General features: G+C 37.7%; 6 protein-coding genes across 6 annotated transcripts; 2 read left to right on the top strand and 4 right to left on the bottom strand.

Annotated features, from left to right (window-relative positions):
• Positions 1 to 483: 483 nt before the first annotated feature.
• Positions 484 to 2,294, top strand: LOC108820987 (probable prolyl 4-hydroxylase 4). Its single transcript, XM_018594033.2, has 7 exons — positions 484 to 722; positions 817 to 874; positions 965 to 1,069; positions 1,318 to 1,375; positions 1,460 to 1,635; positions 1,707 to 1,776; positions 1,848 to 2,294. Exons 1-7 carry the CDS (start codon positions 598 to 600, stop codon positions 2,141 to 2,143), a joined length of 888 nt encoding a protein of 295 aa, XP_018449535.1. The 5' UTR covers positions 484 to 597; the 3' UTR covers positions 2,144 to 2,294.
• Positions 2,295 to 2,558: 264 nt separating this feature from the next.
• Positions 2,559 to 7,839, bottom strand: LOC108836625 (nucleoside hydrolase 4). The gene is made up of 12 exons (XM_018609764.2): positions 7,653 to 7,839; positions 7,381 to 7,560; positions 5,910 to 6,020; positions 5,478 to 5,765; positions 5,228 to 5,404; positions 4,521 to 4,820; positions 4,305 to 4,430; positions 4,027 to 4,224; positions 3,683 to 3,936; positions 3,423 to 3,612; positions 3,038 to 3,343; positions 2,559 to 2,954 (listed from the first exon to the last, which is right to left on the bottom strand). The coding sequence occupies exons 1-12, from the start codon at positions 7,824 to 7,826 to the stop codon at positions 2,559 to 2,561; spliced, it is 2,700 nt and encodes an 899-aa protein (XP_018465266.2). The 5' UTR covers positions 7,827 to 7,839.
• A 2,846-nt stretch (positions 7,840 to 10,685) lies between these two features.
• On the top strand, positions 10,686 to 15,875 carry LOC108835463 (protein FAR1-RELATED SEQUENCE 4-like). The gene is made up of 3 exons (XM_057001926.1): positions 10,686 to 11,384; positions 11,652 to 15,334; positions 15,552 to 15,875. Exon 2 carries the CDS (start codon positions 12,639 to 12,641, stop codon positions 14,109 to 14,111), a length of 1,473 nt encoding a protein of 490 aa, XP_056857906.1. The 5' UTR covers positions 10,686 to 11,384; positions 11,652 to 12,638; the 3' UTR covers positions 14,112 to 15,334; positions 15,552 to 15,875.
• Positions 15,813 to 17,674, bottom strand: LOC130507221 (uncharacterized protein At3g43530-like). The gene is made up of 3 exons (XM_057001937.1): positions 16,963 to 17,674; positions 16,729 to 16,890; positions 15,813 to 16,619 (listed from the first exon to the last, which is right to left on the bottom strand). The coding sequence occupies exons 1-3, from the start codon at positions 17,659 to 17,661 to the stop codon at positions 16,131 to 16,133; spliced, it is 1,350 nt and encodes a 449-aa protein (XP_056857917.1). The 5' UTR covers positions 17,662 to 17,674; the 3' UTR covers positions 15,813 to 16,130.
• Positions 17,675 to 17,782: 108 nt separating this feature from the next.
• On the bottom strand, positions 17,783 to 18,562 carry LOC130508598 (uncharacterized). The gene is made up of 2 exons (XM_057004180.1): positions 17,888 to 18,562; positions 17,783 to 17,812 (listed from the first exon to the last, which is right to left on the bottom strand). Exons 1-2 carry the CDS (start codon positions 18,560 to 18,562, stop codon positions 17,783 to 17,785), a joined length of 705 nt encoding a protein of 234 aa, XP_056860160.1.
• Positions 18,563 to 19,122: 560 nt separating this feature from the next.
• Positions 19,123 to 23,528, bottom strand: LOC108832616 (squamosa promoter-binding-like protein 7). The gene is made up of 10 exons (XM_018606083.2): positions 22,898 to 23,528; positions 22,283 to 22,449; positions 21,940 to 22,166; positions 21,780 to 21,854; positions 21,578 to 21,685; positions 21,128 to 21,245; positions 20,868 to 21,003; positions 20,508 to 20,661; positions 19,871 to 20,425; positions 19,123 to 19,748 (listed from the first exon to the last, which is right to left on the bottom strand). Exons 1-10 carry the CDS (start codon positions 23,404 to 23,406, stop codon positions 19,449 to 19,451), a joined length of 2,349 nt encoding a protein of 782 aa, XP_018461585.2. The 5' UTR covers positions 23,407 to 23,528; the 3' UTR covers positions 19,123 to 19,448.
• Positions 23,529 to 23,910: the final 382 nt, after the last annotated feature.

Raw genomic sequence — 23,910 nt, 5'->3', positions numbered from 1 at the left:
GATACTCACTAAAAATATATATCAAACTTGTTGTTTCATGTATTAACAAAAGTTACACTCAAATTATAAAAAACAATAACCAAATTCCAAATCTATTAATCATTCAATCTATTAAAAAAAAAATCAGTTAATCGAAATCTAAATTTTCAAATACAAAAATGATTTTTTTTTCCAAAATCTAAATATCCGAACCAGACCTTAAATAACTGAACACAAACTAAAAATACCCGGTCCAAATCAAAGTACAGAAATATTCGAACGAATTCTACACCCCCATGCTGAAATACCCAAAAATTCAAAATATCCTATCTAAATTGGAATGAGTATTCGAACTCCCACCAGTATCCCAGTCCCAGACATAATTTACATTATCCGAATGGAGCTGGACCGGGAATTCGGATGATCGGTTTCGGTACAATTAGGTTCGGTACGCTGGAACAACATTCTAAAAACCTGACAGCCAACACAGTTTTTTGTCGTTTATTACACGAGCGTAATAAACTACGATTGTCGATGTCTTTTTTTAGTTAGTTCCGTCTTCTGACCTCTTTCGTTGCACCGACTCTCGTTCAATCTTTAGATCCGATCCACAAAACGATGTCGATGTCTCATAATGTATCGTTTTTGTTCTTGGCTATATTATTTTTCTCCGTCCTGCTTCAATCTTCCACAAGCGCAATTGTTAATCCTTCCAAAGTGAAGCAGGTTTCGTCCAAACCCAGGTTTGCCCTCGACTGATTTTTTTTTTTTTTTTTGGGAAAGTTTGAACCTTTCACTGATGAATCGGATAATTCAATGGTTTTGTCTTTGTTTCAGGGCGTTTGTGTATGAAGGGTTCCTCACGGAATTGGAATGCGATCATATGGTTTCGCTTGTGAGTTTTTCTTCCATTTCTATCTTTTGCTTAATTTGGAAACTTTGTCTGTCTGGTTCTAAATTTGGATTTGGTCGGTAAAAAAAAAAGGCAAAAGCGAGCCTCAAGAGATCAGCTGTAGCTGATAATGATAGTGGAGAGAGCAAGCTCAGCGAGGTTCGAACCAGCTCTGGCACCTTTATCCCCAAAGCAAAGGTTCAACCTTTCTCTCTCTCTGTCTTTGCTTCCCTTCCTTGATTCTTACTTTGCTCATCAAGTTAAAACCCTAATCCCAAGTGGTTAAACTGGATCTTTCCCTTTGAAATTGGCAAAGTTCTGCAAATGACAGATCTTGATTGGTCAATCTTCAATGTCTGGTGTGAATTAGAACCTAATCCTGCCACATATACAGATCTGTAGCTCTTTTGATCATCGTTGTAACTACTGTAATCTACTGAACACAGGATCCCATTGTTGCTGGTATAGAAGACAAGATCTCCACTTGGACATTTCTTCCTAAAGGTACAACAACAACTGCTAACCAAAAATCTTGAAATCTTTATATTCTTTTGACAAGATGAAGTCATTTGGTTTCTGTGGTGACAGAGAATGGGGAAGACATTCAAGTACTGAGATACGAGTACGGTCAAAAATACGATGCTCACTTTGACTACTTCCACGACAAAGTGAATATTGTACGTGGTGGACACCGCATAGCAACAGTTCTCATGTATCTATCTAATGTCACAAGAGGTGGAGAAACCGTCTTCCCCCATGCAGAGGTCAGATGAAGTTCTTCGTATTGATTCATTTGTTCTCTCTCTCTCATAAACATCTGTTTTTGTTTTTATAGATACCTTCTCGCCGAGTACTATCTGAGAAACAAGAAGACCTTTCTGATTGTGCCAAGAAAGGAATCGCCGGTAGGAAACAAAACTAGACTTTTGGTTTGTGTGTGTGTATGTTTATTGGTTTAATGTTTTTTTTTAATCAGTGAAACCAAGGAAAGGGGATGCTTTGTTGTTCTTCAACCTCCACCCTGACGCAATCCCTGACCCATTGAGCCTTCACGGTGGATGTCCTGTGATCGAAGGAGAGAAATGGTCAGCGACCAAGTGGATCCACGTGGACTCATTCGATAAGATTTTGACGCCTGGTGGAAACTGCACTGATATGAACGAGAGCTGTGAGAGATGGGCAGTGCTTGGGGAATGCACAAAGAATCCAGAGTATATGGTTGGTTCTGCTGAGCTTCCTGGCTATTGCAGGCGTAGCTGTAAGGCTTGCTAGACTATACTCTAGTCTACCCTCTTCTAAAACTTTATGTTTGATGTCTCTTTGTAGAGTTGTTATCGTTGGTTAATCTTTTTCTAACTTGAATATGTAAAACTACAAAAGTTCTCTGGAGAGAATATTATATAAACACATATATAGACTTATATATCGAATAGTAATACAAGAAAGTGCAAATCTCTACGAATATGGCCATGTTCGTTTGCTGGTCGCTAGCGTCAGCGACTAATTTCAGCGACTAAATGTTGTTCGTTTACTGGTCACGGGTTCAGCGACCGATCGCAGCGACCAAACACTAGTGACCAGCGATTAAAAATTTTGGACGCTAAAAATTCTAATGGTGAGATCAAAATCGCAGTCGATGGTCGCTGACTCTGATCGCTGACGCTAGCGACCAGCAAACGAACAGGACCTATCTATTCAGAGCCTTGGTCGTTTCCTTTATAGGTTGTGTGATCCATTTCTTTCTTCTAAGCGTTCTGCTTGGTGGTGTGACCCATTTCTTCCGTCTCAGTGTTCTGTTAGGTGGTGTGATCCATTTGTTCCTTTGTTCTTCAAAGCTTCCTATGACTGCAGATTGTACCTTGTCATTGAGCTTTGAAGCGAAACTCTCGTAGCAGCCTCTTGAATCGATGCTTTCCAGAATCTGTACTCGTCTTCCATGCAGTTTATCGATCAACATTTGACCGTCTTTCGATTCAGACCCTTCTGCAATCACTTTAACTTGCTCATCTCGTAGTTTTGGCTTCAACGCAGCATGGTCTCCTCCCAAGAACAATGCTCCAATAATCTCTCCTAAGAACATTCCCTGGAACAACAGTTAAGTGTTTGTTTAAAAACCAGACAGGATCATCTTTGTTAAGACGCATGAGACTAGAGATGGGTTTCTACCACATGCTTGTAGCTCCTGTGATCCTGATGAAGAGCGTGTAGTCTAGCGAGCAACCGGTGCACAAACTGAGATTCAGGTGTTTGAACCGTAGAGTTGAGACTGTTGAGCATCATCTGGAAAGAAGTCAAGTTGCGTTGGGTGGCTAGAGGGATGAGTGTGATGTTTAGACCGGATTCGAGAACAGTCTTAGCTGCTAAAGGATCAAGAAACATATTGAACTCTGCGTATGCATTCGAAGGAACCGTGAATGTGTTCCCTTTATCTGTTTTGTTAGTGTTTATATGTCCTCCCACAATGTAAACTTCCTGCAGTTTTTTACATAAAAAGCTCCCTTAACTAAAAGATCTTACTTACATATCAGAGATTAACAGAAAGGTTCTCCACCTTGATAAGTGAGGTTGAGTTTTGATCTGATGAGATGATCTTGGCTAAGCTAGTCAACGGTCCATTGGTTAGTACAGTGATCTTAGACTCTTCATTAACAGATTTGGTTAGATGTTGCCAAACTTCAAGTGCCAGAGGTTGTCTAAGTTCATGACTATCAGTGTTCCTCGGAGCTCCATGTGCAATGTATCTGAGAAACGATGTTAGACTACTCTATTTATTAACTGCCTATAGCGTTATTACAATGGATATTTAAGTACCTACGAACGCTTCTTGGGAGGTCACGAGCAAGGCCATAGAGGGTGTCGGAATCAAGAAAACCTCCACAGCCTTGTGGAATCGCCTTGGCGTACAAGCAATCTCCAACGGATGGAGATTCCGGGTCAGACTGGTTCAGTGCGAGCATGTCCCCTAGACCTACTGGAATGTCGTCACGTCCCATCATATGAAGCAGATCGTAGACCACATCTACTGTCGCTGCGTTAGCCCAACCGGTCGGGCTGACAATAACCGCCTGTAAAATTCAGAGTGTTGATAGAGTGAGTGTACAGTTACTTGTATAACAAGAAATATCTGTGTCCCATTTTATGTAACAAAAACATACTTTCAAATCTATAATCTCCACAGGAACTTTAAGGAGGTAGAAGAGAGTGAGGAAATCTCCTGCACTCATGTCCATATCGAAAAGAACAGGCTTTCCGAGCTGTGTGTTACTAAGATCTGGTATGAACCGTTCTTCTCTATAGTATGGAAACTGAGTTGATAAGTTAAACCTCCCTGTTTCTTCACGCCTATTCAAAACCTGTTCATGATTACTCGGTTATGACATGTTTATCACATTTTTAAAAGTAGATAGGCCTTATGAGAACGAAAATAACTAACTTCCAAGATATCGACGTAGAACTCTCTATCCAGTTCACTTTTATTGATCTTCTTGTTGGGCTTAGCTCGTGTCGCGACAAGGACTTGAACTGAATCAGGACCAGAGATCTCTTGTGTGTAACCATCCTAATGAAAAACATAATAAAAGAGAGCTTAGTTGCATTGTTTACTCTGAAATTGCAATGAGGACTAATTAAGGAAAGCACATGCATGCACCTTGCAGTTTCCTTTGTCTCTTCTCTGTATGCAGACTGGATCGTTCAAACCACTCTGAACATGACCACTGTGAACTCCTCCAAGGGTTAGGTTAAACTTTGGAGTTATTTGTTTGTCAAAAAATGGATTTGAGGCGTCTGGTAATCCATAAGGTTTGTTTGAAGTAACAATGGTTATATTCATGTACTCCATTTCTGCAAAATCGTTCTCACCATTGTTGTTGTTGTTGTTGTTATTACCAGAGTTTCTCATGATCGAAACTGCAACACCAGCCATGAAAGAATCCCACATGCAGAAGCTCTGAAAATAATTCAAATTAACTTCACAAATATTGAGAAAACGTTTCCTCATGAAGAAAGATTACTCCACAAGTTACTTCAGCTCTTTTTCACTTATTTCATGATGAGTTTGATATTTCCAACTCTGACATACTTAGTAGTCACATTAAACGCAAATATTTTGTTTAAGATGATTAATATAAGAACAGTAATCTCTAAAACCTCCTATACAAAACTATGGATTCCATGTTTCATGTATTGTACCAATAATATAAGTTATATAACCGCAAGATAACTGACAATTACTAAATAGCTTCATAGAATGGTTCACCTAAGCCATAGTATAAGCTAAGCCAACGATCATAAGCTAATTACTTGTTTTTGCACTTCAAGTGAATGCATATGAAACTAGCTAGGTATTAGTATTACCGAGTAGAATACTTCAGGTGACCAGGTTTCTCTGATGATTTCCAGAGACTTGAAAATGTATTGAGCTTCATATGTTTTTTGATTCTTCTCCAATGTCTCAAAGAACTTCTTGCTGGTGGGTATTGTATCGGTTGCATCTAGAGGAACCAGAGTCATTGGAATACCTGAATGCAATACCTGTAATGGAAACAAAACATGACGTATATAAACACATATTATAAATACAAAAACACATGACTATGATAGAAACCTGGTAAGCAGCGAAAGGGTCTGCGAAGATGTTGAATTCAGCGTAAGGATTACTTGTGAAATCTGTGAACAAGTTTCCACAGAACCCGTTAGGGTTCGCACACCGGACACTACCACCCATAACGTATATGTGTTGTATGTTATGTTTGAGGTGAGGGTTTGACATTATCGAGAGAGCAAGATTGGTGTGAGATGCCATCAAGAATATGCTTATTGGACCTTCAAGAACTTTGTCGGCGATCACTTTCTGTGCCGTTGGTTGTTGGAGAGGAGTGTATCTTCTGTTTCCCTAATTTCCCACGATATTCAAGATTATAGTGGTTTTTTTTTGTTTGTTTTAACAAGGAGGTCTTCAATTATCACATTTGGTTTGGAACCAGCCTCCTCTAGACCTAGCTGTTTCTAACTAGATAATATTGAGAAAATAGGATACCTGAGGAAGAAAATGTTTACGAAATCCATAATTGGAGTCCGTGTCGAGTAGGCCTTTACGACCTTTAGGGATGGTTTGTCTGTATCTGCATCCTCCTGCTGTTGTCATCCCCTGAAGTCAAAAACAAAATTAATTATTTTTTGGTGCAAGACAAATTTAATTTTAAAAAGCTTTACGGTCAGATGAAATATTTCTTAAAAGTTGTTTCCTAGCTTTCTTGTTTTTATTTTCTTATAATTTTAGTATTTCATGTAAATTGTAAACATAAAGTGACATGTTTTTATTTTTAGAAAAGTAAAAACAAATTATATGTATATCTATACTATTATTTTCAAAGTTATTTTTCGCAAGGGAGCTCTCACGTTAAAAGTTAGACTGGTTAATATCGTTTATACCCTTAATGAATAAACATATAAATTATTCATAAAATAAAAACGAATTTTAATTTTATGATTAAGTAACTGATTAAAATTAATAATGATAAGAATTATCCAAAATTTAAAAATATATTTTAAAATAAAAAACAGAGTGATTAATATTGTTTATATCCTTAGTGGATAAATATATTAATTACTTACAAAATAATAACGAATTTTTTATTACATAATTAAATAAAATCAATAATGATAAGAACTATACAAAATCTAAAACTATATTTTAAAATATAAAAATTAGAGTGGTCAATATCATTTATATCCTTAATGAATAAAACATAAATTAACAACAAAATAAAAAACCAAATTTTTATTAGCTAAATCATTAAAATTAATAATAATAATAATTATCCAAAATCTAAAAATATAATAAAATAAAACGAACTTATATTAATCATATTATTTTTATTTCAATCTAACAATAAATGTATTGATCCAACTATTACTTTTTGTAAGTAAATATTCTATTGTTTATGTTTAAATATTATAGATGAGCAAAATATATGTAACAAAAATATAAATAATGGGAAAGAAATGGAAAATATGAGCAAACTATAAGTAAAAATAAGTGTACAAAAAGTGGTAACAAAAGTATAAGATTTCAAAATAAAAATATTTTCAATATGTTAGTGTTTTAAAAAATTTAGTACAATAGTAAGTATATATATTTTAATAAATATATAAATTAATAAATATTCATAAAAAATTGTGCCCGCATATGCGGGCAACAACACCTAGTTTATTCATTAAAAGAAAAATACATTTTATTCATCATATTTGATTATCTGAAAAGTTTATCTATACTTTTGGACATTTTTATGGTAATCCAGACATTATATTTCTCCTCATTTTTACTTTATTTTTTAAATTATTCCTAGTCATTCATATTGTTACTCAGGTGATCACCAGAAACAAAGTTTTTTAGTTTTATATAAACTAGGCAAATGGATACCCTCATTTAGGAACATGTTCATAATGGAATGATAACATGAAGCATAACTAATTGACTGTGAGAAACTGGGAGAAAGAAGAAGAACCTGGTCGATGATGGGAAGATAACCACCACCGTCGGGAAGAATAGTACCATCGTCAAGAATCCCACCTTCCCCTCCAACACCAACTGAGATATCGTCACGACCCATCATGTGCAATAAATCATACACTTGATTCAGTCCATGTCCTGCGTTTGTCCAAGCATTTGCACTCAATGTAATCCCCTGTTTCAAAAAACAGAGCATTAGGCGATAAACTAATTAAGGCTGAAGAGTAGAGTGTAGATGATGGCCATGTGTAATGTGCTTAGGCTCACGACTAGATCGAATTCTGATTTGTTGAGCTTCAAGAGGTACAAGAGACCGATGATATCGTCTGTATCGACATCTGTGTCCACTAAAATACGGTGTGGGCTAGACTGGACACAAGGGAGGTTATGACCTAAGAGTCCTAGAATAGTGATGACTAGAAAAAACAAGAACCACAACATCTTGCAATATGAGCTCAACATTACTAAGAAGAAGAAACTCAAGAGAGATATGTTTCTTGTCTGTAAATTAAAAATTTAAACCAATAACAAGACCTGACTTAAGAAAAGGACAAATCTTAAGAGGTTAAATTATTAAGAGAACACTATCTAAATGTAATTTAACATTTTACCAAAAAAAAAACACTATCTAGATGTTTTTTTCTTTTTGAGTTTTAAATGGAAGAGTTGAGGGAAAAAAGGAAACAAATATATGGTGTGTAGAAGAACACTCCAATCTCTGGAATTTTCTCATATCTTATTGTTTAAGCATAAATAAACCATTTATAAATCAACATGTGTCATGAATTTTTTTCATGTATATCTATTTTGTACACCTAGAGAGACACATTGTCATATTTCAATTACAGTATAAGACACTTGTCACTTGAGATACACTTTCCCTTGTAGAAAATATTCTTATAATCCTATACTAAAAGAAGACTTATTCTTAGGTTCACCCCTAGAGTGAACCTAAAGGTTCACCTAACCAATAGGAATCACCCATTTCACAATTGATATCTTTTAAAAAGGAAACAAAATATTATCAAGTTATATTATATTTTAAAATAAAAAATGTTAAAAATAAATAAAAATAGTAATATATGCAACAAAAAAAATCAAAATATTTTAAATCCGTCGTCAAAACACTAAACATTAAACTCTAAACTCTAAACTAAAACATTAAACACTAAATCTTAAAAATATCAAACCCTTAATCCTAAAAAGAGTTTAGGGATTAAGATTAAGGTTTTAGTATTTTTAAGATTTATTGTTTTAGTGTTTAGTTTTTAGTTAAAATTTAGGATTATCCAAGTATTTATGATTTACCTAAGGGTTTAGGGTTTAGAGTTTAGGGTTTAGTATTTCGATGATGGCATTAACATATCTAATTTTTTGCATATACTAGAGTTTAAGGTTTAGAGTTTAAGATTATACAAGAGTTTAGCGTATACCCAAGGGTTTAGCGTATACCCAAGGGTTTAGGGTATACTTAACGGTTTAGGGTTTATGATTTAGGGTTTAGGGTTTATGATTTAGGGTTTAGAGTTTATTTTTTTCGAAGATGTTAAAAATATATTTTTAAATCATTTTTTAACTACTATTATTTTTATTTGTTTTCATTTTATTTATTTTAAAAACATACTCCCTCTGTTTTTTAAAGATGTATGTTTTAGGAATTTTTTTTGTTTCAAAAAGATGTATTTTTCATATTTTCAATGTAATTTTTGTCAACTAATTATGAATAATTGTGAATCTCAAAAACATTAATTGCATTTCTTGAAATTTTATTGGTTTAGAAATATAGGAAATATAAAATAACAAAAAACTATGCACTAATAAATAAATTTTAATATGTTTTATTAGAAAGTGTGAAAATCTCAAAACATGTATTATTTAAAAACAGAGGGAGTAATATAACTTGATAATATTTTGTTTCCTTTTTTAAAAGATATCAATTGTGAAATGAGTGATTCCTATTGGTTGGGTGAACCTCTAGGTTCACTCTAGGGTGAACCCAAGAATAACTCCTAAAAGAATGGAACTAAACATTTTTTTCCTCATGAGGTTCTTTCTTATTTTTATTTCACTTTATTGTTTTTCTTATTTCACTTTATGTTTTCATTTACTTTTATCTCAAATTCTAAAATATATTAAACAAAAATAAATATCATAATAAATTATATGTAAATTTTCTATCTTATAAGATTTATATATATATATATATATATATTATATATATATTATCGTGTAAACAAAATTAAATGTAAATGTAGATACCAAAGTGTGGATAGTAAAACTATAGATTAGTCGTGGACATGAACATCTTAACATGAGAACATTGGTTGATACATTTAAAACGTTGTTAATCTTCGGAAAAAAGAAACCCACATAAACACATTTCTACCTTTATTCCCACCGTCACACCGCTGACGGTACAACCACGATCGAGTTCTTATTCTAACTCACTATAGATCTCATCTTTCGAACGGTTGTACACCGATTTGCTGGAAACTCCCACGTGGTCACATCCAATCCAACTCATATCCCCATTTATACCGTCTATATTTTTGTGTCCGCATTTTCAGTAATCCGCATTTTCCTTTCCACATCTTTATTACTCCACATTTTTTTGTTGTTGTTCATCCACATATTTTGTATACATGTCAAATTTCTTTAACATTTCAAATTTATAATAGTAGAAATAAACCATCATACATATTTTTGTATTTTTTTAATTCATATATCCACAAATTACTCATCATCCACAATTCGTTCTCAAAAACTAGTCATCTACAATATCATCCACAATTCTTAATTTCCTACAAAAATAAATTTGTAAAAAACATGCGTGATCCTCGGCAGAAAATGTCTAACATTTGAAAAGTGTTTCTTAATGTAAAAGAAAGATAAAAAGTGTACCTTGATGTAATCAACTCTTTAAAAATATCTAATTTGAGAAACTTAAGAATGTCTCTTAAGAAAGCGGTTAATCCGAAAAAAAATCCCCATGACATAAATACAAATAATCCATTTCATTATCATGCATTTTCAGAGTAAAAAATTCCATAAAATGAGAATGTCATCAGGAGCAGAGCCGCATGAAACATTGACACTATCTCTCAAAAAATTTAAAAGTTTTCTATATAGATATAGGCCTCCAATTTTTTCTAAAAAAATATTCTAACCCTGAAATTTTAGATCCGTCGCCGAATGTGTTAACATTATCCTATCAAAATGCGTCAAATAATAAGAACCGTGTTTTATTGATAAATCTTCAAAGAATCTCGTTTTCATTCTATCGTTAGCGAGAACCCCATACCTTAAATGCCAAACCACAAACACCAAAACATATATCAAAGTGATAAGTGACATTTTGATGACTAATCCATCCTAAAGTAGTAATTTGAGGAATAAATTCCTTTCTATATAGTTTTGAATTTTACCACAGCTAAATAAGTAAATAATTGTAATTTCGTTTTTTGAAGCAGAAAATGTATATAAACACTAAATTACAATTATTATGTGTCCAGGAATCAATTTTTAGACCAAAAGATGAGGCAATTGCTACCAAGCCCCTAAATGTGAAAGGCAAAATCTCTTATGGGCTCTGTCAATCGCTTATGCCCCTCTAGAGTTAATGAAGAGTGAAAAGACAAAAATGCCCTTCGTGGGCGAAATAAAAAAAAAAAATTGGAAAATCGAAATTGGTTTATTTGTTTGGGGTGGGTTTGGTTTGAAACTCGGGTTTGGTCGGATAGCTCTCGGTTTCGGTATGGAAATCGAATTGCAATTGCCTCAATTGATTGGATTGAAATAAATAATAAATTATATGAAAAAAAAAAACCTCGAAATAAATCGAGCCTCTCCTCTCCCCCAGCTCAGCTCAGCTGCTGCTCGACCCTCACGTCCCCGCCTCATTGGAATCAAAGCTCTTCCCGAACCTCGCCGACGCAGCCGGACGAAAACATTTCCACCGGCAAGGCTTCCTTCCGACTAGAGTAGTAGGCCAGAATGCAGGTTCTCTTCTCTCTCTCCCTCGATTTGCATTGAGCATTGGATGATTAATTTGAGATTTGGTATGTGGAGCTATTGTCTCATGTGAAACAATGCAAGCATATGGTTGAATGTATGGGATTGAGATGAATCACATATTGAGCTTATAGTACCCGAAACCTCTGAATTTCAATTGATTTGTAGAATTAGATAAAACTAGTATAACTGATTAAAACTAAGTAGAACAAAGAGCAACTGGTCTAACTATAACTTTATTTTGTGTTTTTGCAGGATGCTATGTCCAAACACATGTGCTTACATTTCAAATTCAGAGATCGCATCTCTTGTATAACCATGAAGACAACAGTGGAGGCTATAACTTTGGCAATGATAGAAGAAAGGTTGTATAAAAAGCTGAGTTTGGATGAAAGGAATGTAAAACTGGCGTTAAGGTACAAGCCGATGGTGTTTGGATGTGAAGTATCAGAAGAGTGCAGAATTTGTGATGATGATGAGTTGTTCGGTTACCTTCTTTCCATTGATAAAGACAACCGTAGAAGTCTTTTGTTAGTGGAGGAGACGAGTAACTCGGATCACCACTTAGATAAGCTGTCCAGAGTGGGCGGAAGTTCGTTTGGTATGAATCACGAAGTGTTGCAGGGAAATGATGATGAAGAAGTCGGACCAAACGCCATAACTCTGTACGTTGAAAAGGGGCAAGAAAATCTACAGGCAGAGAATGGTGATGATACAACACATGATGATTTTATGGATACAGACGACACTGCAGCTGAGACGGAGACTGCAGCTGAGACGGAGACTGCAGCTGAGACGGATAGCAGTGGTAATATAGAAACCGTTATGAGAGTTACGTATATTGAGCAGCCACCTTTACTGAAATGTAGTCAAGTTATAGAGGAATGGGGAGACGGTTTGGGTCTGTTCAAGCTGCAGGAATTTCCAAACAAGAGATCACTTCAAGAGGTGGTGGATAGAGCTGCATTTGGTGAAAGCTTTCGTTATGTTATCAAAAAATCTGATCGTAAACGGTTGGTGTTAAAATGTTGTTATGAAAGCTGTAAATGAGGATTGCGAGCTGCGAGGATTGGAGTTACAGATATTTTTTCTGTTAGGAGGTACGTGGGTGTGCATACATGCTCTCGGACTAGTCAAAGTAATAGCTGCAACATCAAGAGGAAAGGCTCTGCAGAATTAGTTGCAACTTTTTTGAATGAGGAATATCCTGGAAAACTGAGGACTCCTCTCCCGAGAGATATCATGGATTTAATCAAGTTAAAACTGGGTGTATCAGTATCTTACTCTACAGCCTTGAGAGGGAAAAATCTAGCTATGCGTGAGTTGCGTGGTAATTCAGAAGACAGCTACAAGATGTTGTATAGCTACTTGCACATGCTAGAGCAGGTTAATTCCGGAACAACAACAAAGGTGGAGTTGGATGAGGCAGGAAAGTTCAAGTACCTTTTCATAGCTTTAGGAGCTTGCATTGAAGGGTTTAAGGTCATGAGGAAAGTGATTCTTGTGGATGCAACGTTTTTGAAGAACGGATATGGTGGTGTACTAGTATTTGCTAAAGCTCAAGATCCTAATCGTCACCATTATCCCCTCGCGTTTGGGGTACTCGACGGTGAGAATAATGCTAGTTGGACTTGGTTTTTTGAGATGCTGAAAACTGTTATACCAGACTCGTCTGAAATAGTATTTATGAGTGATAGGAATCAGAGCCTCATCACCGCTGTAGCAAATGTGTATCCACAATCTCACCATGGCCATTGTATATGGCATCTAGCTCAGAATGTGAGAAATCATGCTTGTAACACCATCAAAGCCGTAGTGGCATGGAGATTTATGGAGTTGGCTAGGTATTACACATTGCATGAGTTCGAGTCTGCTTATGCATCTTTTAAGGTGAGATATCCTTCAGCCTTCAAGTATTTGGAGGAGAACACTAAGAGAGAAACATGGGCTAGGGTGTATTTTCCAGGTTGTAGATACAACTTGGACACTAGCAACAGTGTGGAGTCGATGAATAGCGCGTTTAGGGATGCAAGGAGGTATGCCTTGATACCACTGTTGGATACAATAATCAAAAAGATTTCTGACTGGTTTAATGAACATCGGAAGGACGCCGTGTCTGGATCGATTGATACCAAACTGGTTCCTCTGGTTGAGATCCATTTGCACAACTTATGGGGCAAAGCTGAGAAAACGCCAGTGCGTGAGCTGAATAGTTATGATCTTGAGTACGAGGTAACCGACACTGACGATGGGAAGGTTTATTTGGTGAACTTGATAGCGAAGACATGTAGCTGTAAGGTATATGATTATGAAAAGTATCCTTGTCTTCATGGACTTGCTGCTTACTTATATTTCCTTGAGGTTCCTGCTGTTCATGGTCGTCGACGTGAGGTCAACATAGAGTATCATCAGTTGAGCTCACAGTATTACTGGACAGAACTTTGGGCAATGGCTTATTACAGGACCATTTATTCTGTGCCGGATAAGTCTGAATGGAATGTACCAGATCACATCAAACTGCTCCAGATCATACCTCCAAAAAAGCTAACGAGGAAGGGAAGGAAAAAGGTTAATAGGAATCCATCAGTTGGAGAACGGCGTAAAAGGACACAAAATGTAAGGCGACCGAGGACAAATTTCGGGTTTAGTTGGCTGTTGTTTGGAATGCGTACTAATAATCCAAGTGAACCAAACAATCCAAGTGAACCGAACTAGAATTTTTGGTATGTTGCCTTTGATATGTTGTTGCTTTTGGTATGTTGAACTTGATATGTTGCTTTTTGTATTTTGAACTTGGTATGTTGCTTTTTTGTATTTTGAACTTGGTATGTTGCTTTTTGTATTTTGAACTTGGTATGTTGACCTTGATATGTTGCTTTTTGTATTTTGAACTTGGTATGTTGCTTTTTGTATTTTGAACTTGGTATGTTGCTTTTACTTTATGTTTCTCTGTTTTGAAACTTTCAGCTATTTATTGGAAAACCACGGAAAACTAGTAAAACTAGGTGTTACTAAGTTAGTAGATAACTGATATTAACTTGACATAATCCCCTCTAATCCAACACACGTAATTGTTAATGAACAAGCACGATCACTTGACTAATTCATCAACATCACATTCATCGACAAGACTGGTGCAAAATAACAAATATTAACTAGCATGATTCATCGACATCACATTTTCTCTTATGCATTATATAGTCTTTCCAAGATCACTTTCTTAATAAAGAGGACCTTATAAAGTAGTAATCTATAATTCTGGTCATTTTAACAATATTATTGCACTTATCAGTTATGGTTACATGGTAATGAGTAAAAATGACAAGTAAAACTTTATTCACAAATTTAAATTATACGTAAAACTTACAAATGTATAAATCACGAAAAATAGAACTATGAAGACATTTGGTAACACTTGAAACTTCAGTAAAACTATGAGCAAATATGTTTGGGGGGAAAATATTTTTTTTACTCGCGCCAAAACGAAAATTTCAATTATTTCGGTCAAAGATAGATTCCCTCTGCTATTTTCCTTCCTTTTCCTTTCTCGTGACTCTCTCTCTTGTCTCGTCAACTGTGCTCTGTCTACTTTTCCCAACCACTCTCTCTCTCTACTCTCTCCTCTCACCTCTCCAAAATCCATTATCTTTCCTCTCATCTCTCCAAAATCCATTATCTTTCCTCTCATCTCTCCAAAATCCATTATCTTTCTCTCTCACGATTTGACAATGACTCATCCTTACGAAGAGGCGAAGGAGATGAAGAAGCTGAAGAAACACTACGACATGTTAGGCTACATTTGCGATGCCCAATATGGAATTCCTACCCGTTGCCCATGTGGTGGTGAAATCAAGACAGATGTGTCTCCAAATCCGAAGTATCGCCACGATTTCGATACCTTGCCTGGAAGTAGGTACTTCACCTGCAAGAATTATGAGGTAATCTTCTTCTTTGTAGAAACTGTGTTAATCATACTGGGTGAAACTGTGTTATACTCTGGTAGAAACTGTGTTTAGTCATACTCCGTGAAACTGAGATTTACTTTGGGTGAAACTGTGTTTAGTCATACTCGGTGAAACTGAGGTTTACTCTGGGTGAAACTGTGTTTAGTCATACTCGGTGAAACTGAGGTTTACTCTGGGTGAAACTGTGCAGGATGATGGGATGCACTTTCGTCAGCCATGGACTTTTGGTCTTGAGGATGAAGTGAGGCAACTAAGGATGGAGGTCAATAATATGGCTGAAGAGATTGCTAAGCTTAAGAGGCTTATTACCTCCACCTCCCCTCCATGAGACGATGCTCTCAACTCTAAGTACTCAGTTAATGGATTTGCTAAAAAACTTTGTATTTCCCTATCTATTTCCAATAATTTCGGTTAATACAAGTCTTTGTTTGTTAAGACTTGTATAAGTGTCTCTGTCAAAACTTATGTTATATTCGAAGCTAGTCTTGAATCTTATCTAATGTTAGAACCCTTATCTCATGTCTTGAATCTCATCTCATATTATCTCATGTTAATTTTAAAAAAGTTTGTATTCTGTCCAATCATTTTAAGCTAATACCTACAATTTGTAGCTCTCACTTTAACTCTCATGGTCAACACATAACAAAATTAAAGGAGCAAAATAGTCATAACAAGATAGTCATAACATAGTTAAAGTTCTAAATCCACAAAGACAAACTAGATAAACATCCAAAGATCTAAATCCACAACAAACTAGATAAACATAGCTTCACTTCTTGCCTTTACCCACAGACCTCTTGCGTTTCTGGCTTTTACCTTTCCCGTGTGCTTCTGCTTCATCTACCTCTGCTTCTTTGCCTTGTGCTTCCTTGACAAACTCCTCAATAGGGGCCAATCTCCCATCCAACTGGTCCAGTCTCCCATCCAACTGGTCCACCTTCTTGTCAACTGTCTTCAACAGTTTCATTGTCTTTTTCACCAACGTCACCAACGTCATAACATCTCCCACTTGAACCGACTGCTCACCTATCTGTACTCCATCCCCTGCTGCATCTTCAATCGGTTCTGGCTGTTTTGAACGCCCAGCTACATCTTCGTCGAACATGTCTTTAAAAAATATCTTTTCACCTGCATCCAGACACTTCTCCCAACTGTCCACAGCTATATCGGATTGATCAACGTCGTCTTCATCTTCCAAAATCTCATCCAACAGTCTTTCTTCTTGTGGAGTTCTGGTGGGGATGATGCTGTCAATAACCTGCCACAAACATAATTATTTTCAAAACTTATTCCATAGTTCGGTTTCTAGTACTACCTTAGTTCTACCACAGTTTCACAGGAATACTTTAGTTCACAGGAAGACTTACAGTTGTGTTACCCAGTTCCTTGTTTATCACAGCAAGTGACACCCCTGTGGATCCATTTCTTTTGAATGAGCTCTTACACATCCTCGGACAGTTGGGAGAAGCTCCATCAACAGGCTCTCTGAACGCAACTCCTAGCTTGGGAATTGCCTCGAATGCAAGAAGCTGTTACACATAAAAAAAAATGCATCAGTTCACAACAATAACCACTAACTGGTTTAATGGGATTTTGCATACCTCTAATGGAACACAAAATCCTGGAAGCGGCCATAATGTTTTCTCTTTCACCACTCCTCCAAAATGCTCCATTGTGTGAGATATCTCTTTCAGCATGTAATCATATGACAATCTCCCCCACGGAAAGGACTTGCAGTAGTCAAGATCGTCCACTGCTCTCTGGAACACCTCCAAAACATCATTAGCCTTGTGTCCAGCCTTGGTTTGCGCACAAACAACCGAAGCTAAGAAGAATAGAACCGCCATCTTCAGTCTGTCTTTGTGGGGTCCCATGTTCACCAGCTTCTTCTTAACATCCTCTAACCTTCTAGATTCTCCTTCCTTGAAATGACGATCAACAAACCTCGTCCCACCAAGCTGTTTGTAGCCGAGAGGATAGTTGTGACAGAATAGGCCAGATATCAAACCATGCTCCCTCAGCCCGTAACGGATAGCAACCCCATTCACTATAAACCACCTCTCTCTCTGCCTCTCGCTACCAGCAGTACGCAACAACAACATCCACATCCCATGTACCCTATGGTTATTCTCCGTCTTCATGTGGAAAATGTGTTTGAATTGGGGATGCTCCGTGAACCAGCTCCACTCCGCGTTAGACAGCTTAGGTCTCAGATCTTTTAGCGTCTTAATCGCGCTAGCTATCATACACCTTGTGCCAAGCTTTATTTTCTTGCTGTACTCGCTGGGCTTGAAGAACATGCTCGTCGGTTTGACTATATCGAGTCCCACATTTCCATTCAAACCCTGCAAGTTATACCAAAGTTTTATATCCAAGTTATACTAAAATTTTCCTACAAGTTATATCCAAGTTCCCCTACAGTTATATCCAAACAGTGATATCCAAGTTCCCCTACAGTTATATCCAAACAGTTATATCCAAGTTCCCCTACCTAAGGAGACTCCTACCTAAGTGATAATTTCTTACCTCGGGTTCTGGTGGATTCTCATTCTGGTTCTCTGGTGGATTCTCATTCTCGTTCTCTGGTGGATTCTCATTATCATCCTCGTTTGCTTCTCTAGAGGCTTCTCTATCTCCATCTGCTAACTCTTCTTCTCCTTCTCCATTTTCTTCTTCAGAACCTCCATTATCATCATCCATTTCATCTTCACAAGCTTCATTTTCAGAAGCTTCATTTTCAGAAGCTTCTTTTTCAGAAGCTTCATTTTCAGAAGCTTCATCTTCGGAACCTCCATTCTCATCATCCTTTCCTTCCGCAGCTCCATCTCCATCTCCATTCTCTTCTTCAGAATCTTCTCCGTCTTCATTTCCTTCTTCAGAACCTTCAATCTCATCATCTCCAGAATGAGTTCCAATCGCCGGAGTTGCTGGAGGAGCTGGAGGAGCTGGAGGAGATGGGCCACCAACAACTGTCGTCGGAGCAGTCGGCTCAGTCGGCTTCGTTCCTCCCGCCGTAGTCTCCCTCGAGTCCTCACTCGTCTTCTCCGCAGTCTCCGCCATCTCCGTCGTCTTCTCGATGTTATCGGAGGCCTCCGCCGCCGTCGTCTGACTCGTCTCCTTCTCCTTCGCAAACTTCACTCTCCGAGCCTCTTCCTTCGTTGGATTATCCTTCCTCTTACCTCCTCTCGTTTCAACCACCATCGCACTCGATTTCCTCTGAATTCTTCTCTCTCTCCGTTCGTTCTCACCGTTGATTTTGGGTACGTAGAGGAATTGGAGGCTGAAAGAGTGAGGAGTCGAAATTCGCAAAACTCGAGTGAGTACAAATTCGAATTAGGGTTTGAGTGGAGTGAAAGGGGGAAAATGGAGAGAAGAGAGTTAAATTGAGGAATTGAGGTTTAATTAAATTGAGTTATTGAAAACCGACAGATTTGGTTTGGTTTTCCAGGGATTGGTTCGGTTTCGAGGACTGGGTTTGGTTTCGAGGGATTGGTTTGGTTTCGAGGGATGGGTTAGATGGTTAGACGATTCGGTTCAATTCAATTGACCATAAATCCGGGTCGGGTCCGGGCGGATGGGTTATACCCTGGTAACACTTGTAAATACTTTAACTATCCCACGGTTTTTATGTCATTTCCACCATTTCCGATTTTTTAAATAAATGTTTATCTTTATGTTTATATGAGTGTCTATCAGAGATTGCCTTTTGACATTTAGGGGCTCTACAGGAGATGCCTCCCAAAAGATGTTATACAGCCAGCGAAAGCAAACCCTAACATATATAACACTACTCGATAAGGAATCATAAGATCACTGAGCAGACCATTTCCTGTTATTACAGTTGAAGCACCACCACCAGTCTTTAAGAAATTGGGAAGAAGATGAAACACAGAGAAAGAGCAAGGAAAACTCATCTGATCATTTAACCAATTTGTTTCTTTGTCAAGGGAATCTATCTGCCAAGCTGTAGCTTAGCTCTGTTGAAAGCTGAGACAAGCTTTTTTTTAATACAGCTCCCTTCAAGCTTTTCTTTAATGAACACACTTTCACCGGTTAAAATAAGAGTCTCTGCCATTGAACTTTCTTATCAAAGTTTGTGTGCCAATCTCGCTCGGATTGCCACTGAAAGCTGTCTGACCTTGTTTGGATGGTAGATAACCGCACAGACCGCAAAGCAGACGACGAATGTAGTGATTAAGAAAGCAGTTTGACGGGACCTGAATGTTTGGGCAGTGTGTCTTGATATACAGGACTTCCACGGCCAGTTTCCTATGTCACTTACGTTCATGACAACCTCTTTGTTTAAAAGAGGATCGGTTTCTTTTCCGCCAGCATCTAGTGAAGTCGCTTGCACTCTCTCCTTACGATCTAATCCTGCTTCCGGATCCTGTAAATACAACAAAGAGGGATATGTTAGTATGCAAAAAAAGAATAAATAGATGCAAGATTGTGTGCCAAGTCCAGCTTATATTATCAAATAAGGGAAATCAGATGTTAGTGAAAAAACACCTGATTGAAGTTTAATGTTCTTGATGGTATATCCTTCTGAAAACTGCTCTCACAACAGCATGCTGATGTAACTGGATCCAGCTTTAAATCTTCATGGGTTTGCTGCTTTCTTGCTAGATTCATATTCTCGTGTAGAAGCCTCACGTCGCAGTCACATTTGCTGTGAATGAGACTGTCCGGCTCCATTTTCTTCACCAAAATTTCCAGATTGTGCAGTATGTTTCCTAAGATTGAGGGCGAGTTACTCTGTTTCAAATAATCCAACACTCTGTTGTATCTTTTTATCTGACATCGGTTAACGGTTAGCTCAGTGCATCCTGCAGAGGGCACCTTCACTGACCATGCAATATCTAACAAGAGCCCAGTAAAGGTGTTTTGCCTCTCTTTGAAATCCCGGCAACGGCAAGTCAAAGAGCAACAGCATGCGGTAACGTCTTGTCCTTCTGGAAGGAGTGCAGCATTGAACTTCTGCTCTATTAGTTTCATTTCAGAACAAATAGTTTTATCTCCAATTATTAGAGGTATAAAATTTGATAAGCCAGATTCATTTTCAACCTACAAAAGGATTAGAGGAGGACCATATTATTTGCAGGAACAGAGCAACTTGTAAAAATGTATATTTTCAACAAGCGGGTACCTCGACAAATGCAGGGCCAAAGAGAGTAGGGTCAGAATTCACAATGTTTATCCTGTACAACTTGTTATTACAAGAACGCTTCCCATTCTGGTCTGGTGCAGGTACAACAGAATAGTTATGTGGTAAGTACTTCCCAGCAAAAGACACAAGAAACCTGCAATGAAACCATTATCATGTTATTCTTTCCTATCCAGGTCAAAACAAGGCCAAGAAACTAAACCAACACACAATGAGTAGTAATCCTAATGCAAACATTTCGAAGGCTCTTGAAATGTAGTTTCATCACATGAGCGATATAACAGAACTAAAACATGCAGAGAAGCCTGAGGCACAGATCAAAACAAGGGCTGATACGCATACCGGCATTTGGGTTGCACAAGGTTCAGTCCACAAACAATGAGCTCAATTGGTTTTCCAGCTTCAAAACATGTTGGATACACAAACTGAAGCTTTGGTGATTCTAGTTTTACATCAACTCTTTTTAAAGTTGATCCACCTGTCAAAAACCAAAACATATAAGTATAACTTGCACTGATAATGTCTGAACTCCCAAGGTTATGCGTATCACGTATGATAGGGAACAAGAAAAGCAGAGAAAAAAGCAAAGCACATCATCTTGCCTTTCAAAAGACGGAATATCATGCTATTCAAATATACAGTCATCGAGCCTCTTCCAAATAGCATCTTTCCAGGTTTAAGAATGAATTCATCAAGATATGCCACCGGATCTTTAGACAACTGCTTAAATGAAAAAATAGGAAACGCTTAATAAAGTGAAAAGTCAAAGAGAGAGCTCGCAGGAAAGAGATATTAAGCTGGTATTTTCTCCCTCTGGGACACAATCTTCCAGATAATGCACAAGTTTCAGAAACAAAAGAACTCCAGGACACACAAACCCGTAAGAAGTTTATGCAAATATAGTACTTTTTCTGCATGTGCATATAGTACTTAAGAGGGAAAATGTGCAAGAAAGTAGAGCACCTTTGAAAATAGGTGAAACGAAACGATTTTTATATTGTGTTATAGCAACAAGAACATGAAAACGATAAGTAAAAGATAATATAATGTACCTTCGCCCACATAATCTCTGGCATTGCGATAAAGACGGTCAAAATTGTACATCCTGGACGGACATAGCCCTCCAGCTCAACAGGCATGTTGGCCAACCATTGGAATATCTGCAAATTCAATTAATCCCACGAAAAATGAGTTTTTGAGATGTCGAAAAGGGTAAACATAGTCTCTGAACACTAAACTGTAATACAAAATTACTTGATGACGTAGTCTCCGTGGGAATTCTGCTGGATTCCAATCGTAGAGCTTAAAAGATATCCGTCCTGTAGGGCACTACAATGAAATTTAAGAAAAAAAAAAAATAGTTCATAAAGCACACACAAGTTTTTGATATAAGAATGGCTGAGGAGAAACCCACCACAGTTGAGTAAGCACTTTTGTTGTTCCCACGAGAAGGTGAAAGTTCAAACTTTGTGTCATTCATTCCTTCATCTGGTTGAGCTTCACCCGAACCTGTAACAGGGACAAAGTTGTCTGCATTGATGCTACCAGGACAGGGCACAGAACCCTGAGTGGGAATATTCCAATCTTCACAAATCAATGAAGCCTCTTGTTCCACTCTCTGGTCACTAGAGCATGTATTATCTGCTTGAAGGTAATACCATGGCCAAGTGGAATCAGCTTGAATTCCAAAGAAAAAAAATGCAATCTAAACAACACAAAAAAAAAAAAAATCACATGATGACATGATTTGTGCTTACCTTTGCCATCGTCAACATCAATTACACTGTTGTCATTCTGTGATAACACTTGCTGTTGTTTAGAAGAAACTCCTCCTTTATCTTTCCTTTTTCGCCTGTTATTGTGACGCTCTAGCTTTCTCCGACAGCTGCGTTTTCCCTCATCAAAGTCCGGGAGCACGTGGAACCTGCCATATGGTTTACTCACTGTAAGCATGGAACCAGCATCGATACGACCAAAAAAAGTGATAAAAGTTTCCGCTAGCTAATAATATTGACTCAGCTTATGCTGAACAAAGAGAGTTGGTTAATCATTTAGGTGGTCTGTGGAATCAATCATTCAAACAGATCAACAGTCTCTCCCCAAGTTATCTAATATCTATTTCTCTTTTTCTTTTGAATACCAAAAGGTTAGGGCCCAAGCCCGTAATCCCCAAAAATCACATGTAATATATTAGTTTCGTCCCAGCTTCTAACCAAGACAATGGCTATGATAGATTCTCAACAGTTTGTAATCCAATCAAACAGACAAAAGGAATCAATCCAGATCTTGAAGACTTGGTGTTGATAATCAAGATAGTTACTATTGTATATATCTGTTAAGCCATAAAGCATAGGATCAAAGCAGGAACATACTTTCCACACTGTTGACAGTATCTCTTATCCTCTCCATCAAGCACAACGGAGCTAGCGTTAGCACACGTGAGACAAACCCTATGCCTCTTATGATACCCTTTGAGCTCCCTTATATCCACCTCACAACCCGGAACCTGACACCTAACCACGCCCGACCCGCCTCGAACCCGCTTCCTCTTCGGCAGCTCAGCCTCCTCCAGCTTCTGATCGAGCTCCGGACACGAGCACGGAACCATTCCCTGCACGAAATTGGAACAGAGCAGCCTCGGGTCCCGCTTCCTGACCCGATCCGAACCCGAGCCCGATTCGTCCGGAGAGGGATAGGATTCGGATTGCGTCGGAGGTTGCTGCGTCGCAATCATCGGAGGAGGGACGGCGGGGGAGAAGAGAAGAGTGTCGTCTGCGGCGAAGTCGAGGAGATCTCCCCAATCCCACATAGGTGAGGAGGAAGGATCGTCGTCGAGCAATGCCGGCGGTTGGATATCCATCTCCGGTGGAGATTGCGACATAGAAGATGATGCGTCTTTCTAATCGTTTAAGGACGCATCATCGGTTGTTGAGGAAGTTGGTGATTTTGGTTGAAGGTTTTTGGGTTAAATTGCATAACAAGTCCTCCATATCTGGGGAATAGTCATTACAAAAACTGAGTTTTTTTTGTATTTTATATTAAACATATTAATATAAGGGGAATTAGGAGCTATAGCCATGAAAAAAACACTAATTAGAATAATAGCCTTTTAACCTAACAGAACGATATACGGCGTCTTTAATACATAATATTACTATGTTATCCTTGATAAATTGCCGGGTGACCTGATAGAAATAAAAAATAAAAATAAAAATTTTACCTGCAAAGTAACTCGTGTCTTTTCCCCTTCCACATAAAGTTTCTCTTTGCTTTCATTCTCCCCGTCTCTCCCTCTCAGAAATCTCCATCCGCAATTCTGCTATAGCTCCTCCACAATCAGTTCGACGGTGCATCTACTCAAAGTCTGCTCTATCTCAGTCTGTCT

Source organism: Raphanus sativus, chromosome 2 (genome assembly GCF_000801105.2).
Source record: "Raphanus sativus cultivar WK10039 chromosome 2, ASM80110v3, whole genome shotgun sequence".
Taxonomy (NCBI): domain Eukaryota; kingdom Viridiplantae; phylum Streptophyta; class Magnoliopsida; order Brassicales; family Brassicaceae; genus Raphanus; species Raphanus sativus.
Note: the sequence above shows the minus strand (reverse complement) of the source record. Positions and strands in the feature narration are given on the sequence as shown.

Coding starts and splice junctions, on each gene's coding strand:
- LOC108835463 (XM_057001926.1), top strand. CDS start 12,639: ATGGATTTAATCAAGTTAAAACTGGGTGTATCAGTATCTTACTCTACA.
- LOC108836625 (XM_018609764.2), bottom strand. CDS start 7,826: ATGTTGTGGTTCTTGTTTTTTCTAGTCATCACTATTCTAGGACTCTTA. Junction 5,766..5,909: donor GTAAACATTTTCTTCCTCAG/GTATCCTATTTT, acceptor GTGGGAAATTAG/GGAAACAGAAGATACACTCC. Junction 3,613..3,682: donor CTCCCAAGAAGCGTTCGTAG/GTACTTAAATAT, acceptor ATCGTTTCTCAG/ATACATTGCACATGGAGCTC.
- LOC108820987 (XM_018594033.2), top strand. CDS start 598: ATGTCGATGTCTCATAATGTATCGTTTTTGTTCTTGGCTATATTATTT. Junction 875..964: donor GCGATCATATGGTTTCGCTT/GTGAGTTTTTCT, acceptor TAAAAAAAAAAG/GCAAAAGCGAGCCTCAAGAG. Junction 1,636..1,706: donor CCGTCTTCCCCCATGCAGAG/GTCAGATGAAGT, acceptor TTGTTTTTATAG/ATACCTTCTCGCCGAGTACT.
- LOC130507221 (XM_057001937.1), bottom strand. CDS start 17,661: ATGTTCTTCAAGCCCAGCGAGTACAGCAAGAAAATAAAGCTTGGCACA. Junction 16,891..16,962: donor GATTTTGTGTTCCATTAGAG/GTATGCAAAATC, acceptor TATGTGTAACAG/CTTCTTGCATTCGAGGCAAT. Junction 16,620..16,728: donor AGGAACTGGGTAACACAACT/GTAAGTCTTCCT, acceptor TGTTTGTGGCAG/GTTATTGACAGCATCATCCC.
- LOC108832616 (XM_018606083.2), bottom strand. CDS start 23,406: ATGTCGCAATCTCCACCGGAGATGGATATCCAACCGCCGGCATTGCTC. Junction 20,662..20,867: donor CTTGTGCAACCCAAATGCCG/GTATGCGTATCA, acceptor GTTTCATTGCAG/GTTTCTTGTGTCTTTTGCTG. Junction 20,426..20,507: donor TTGGCCCTGCATTTGTCGAG/GTACCCGCTTGT, acceptor ATCCTTTTGTAG/GTTGAAAATGAATCTGGCTT.
- LOC130508598 (XM_057004180.1), bottom strand. CDS start 18,562: ATGGTGGTTGAAACGAGAGGAGGTAAGAGGAAGGATAATCCAACGAAG. Junction 17,813..17,887: donor AGAATCCACCAGAACCCGAG/GTAAGAAATTAT, acceptor ATATAACTGTAG/GGGAACTTGGATATCACTGT.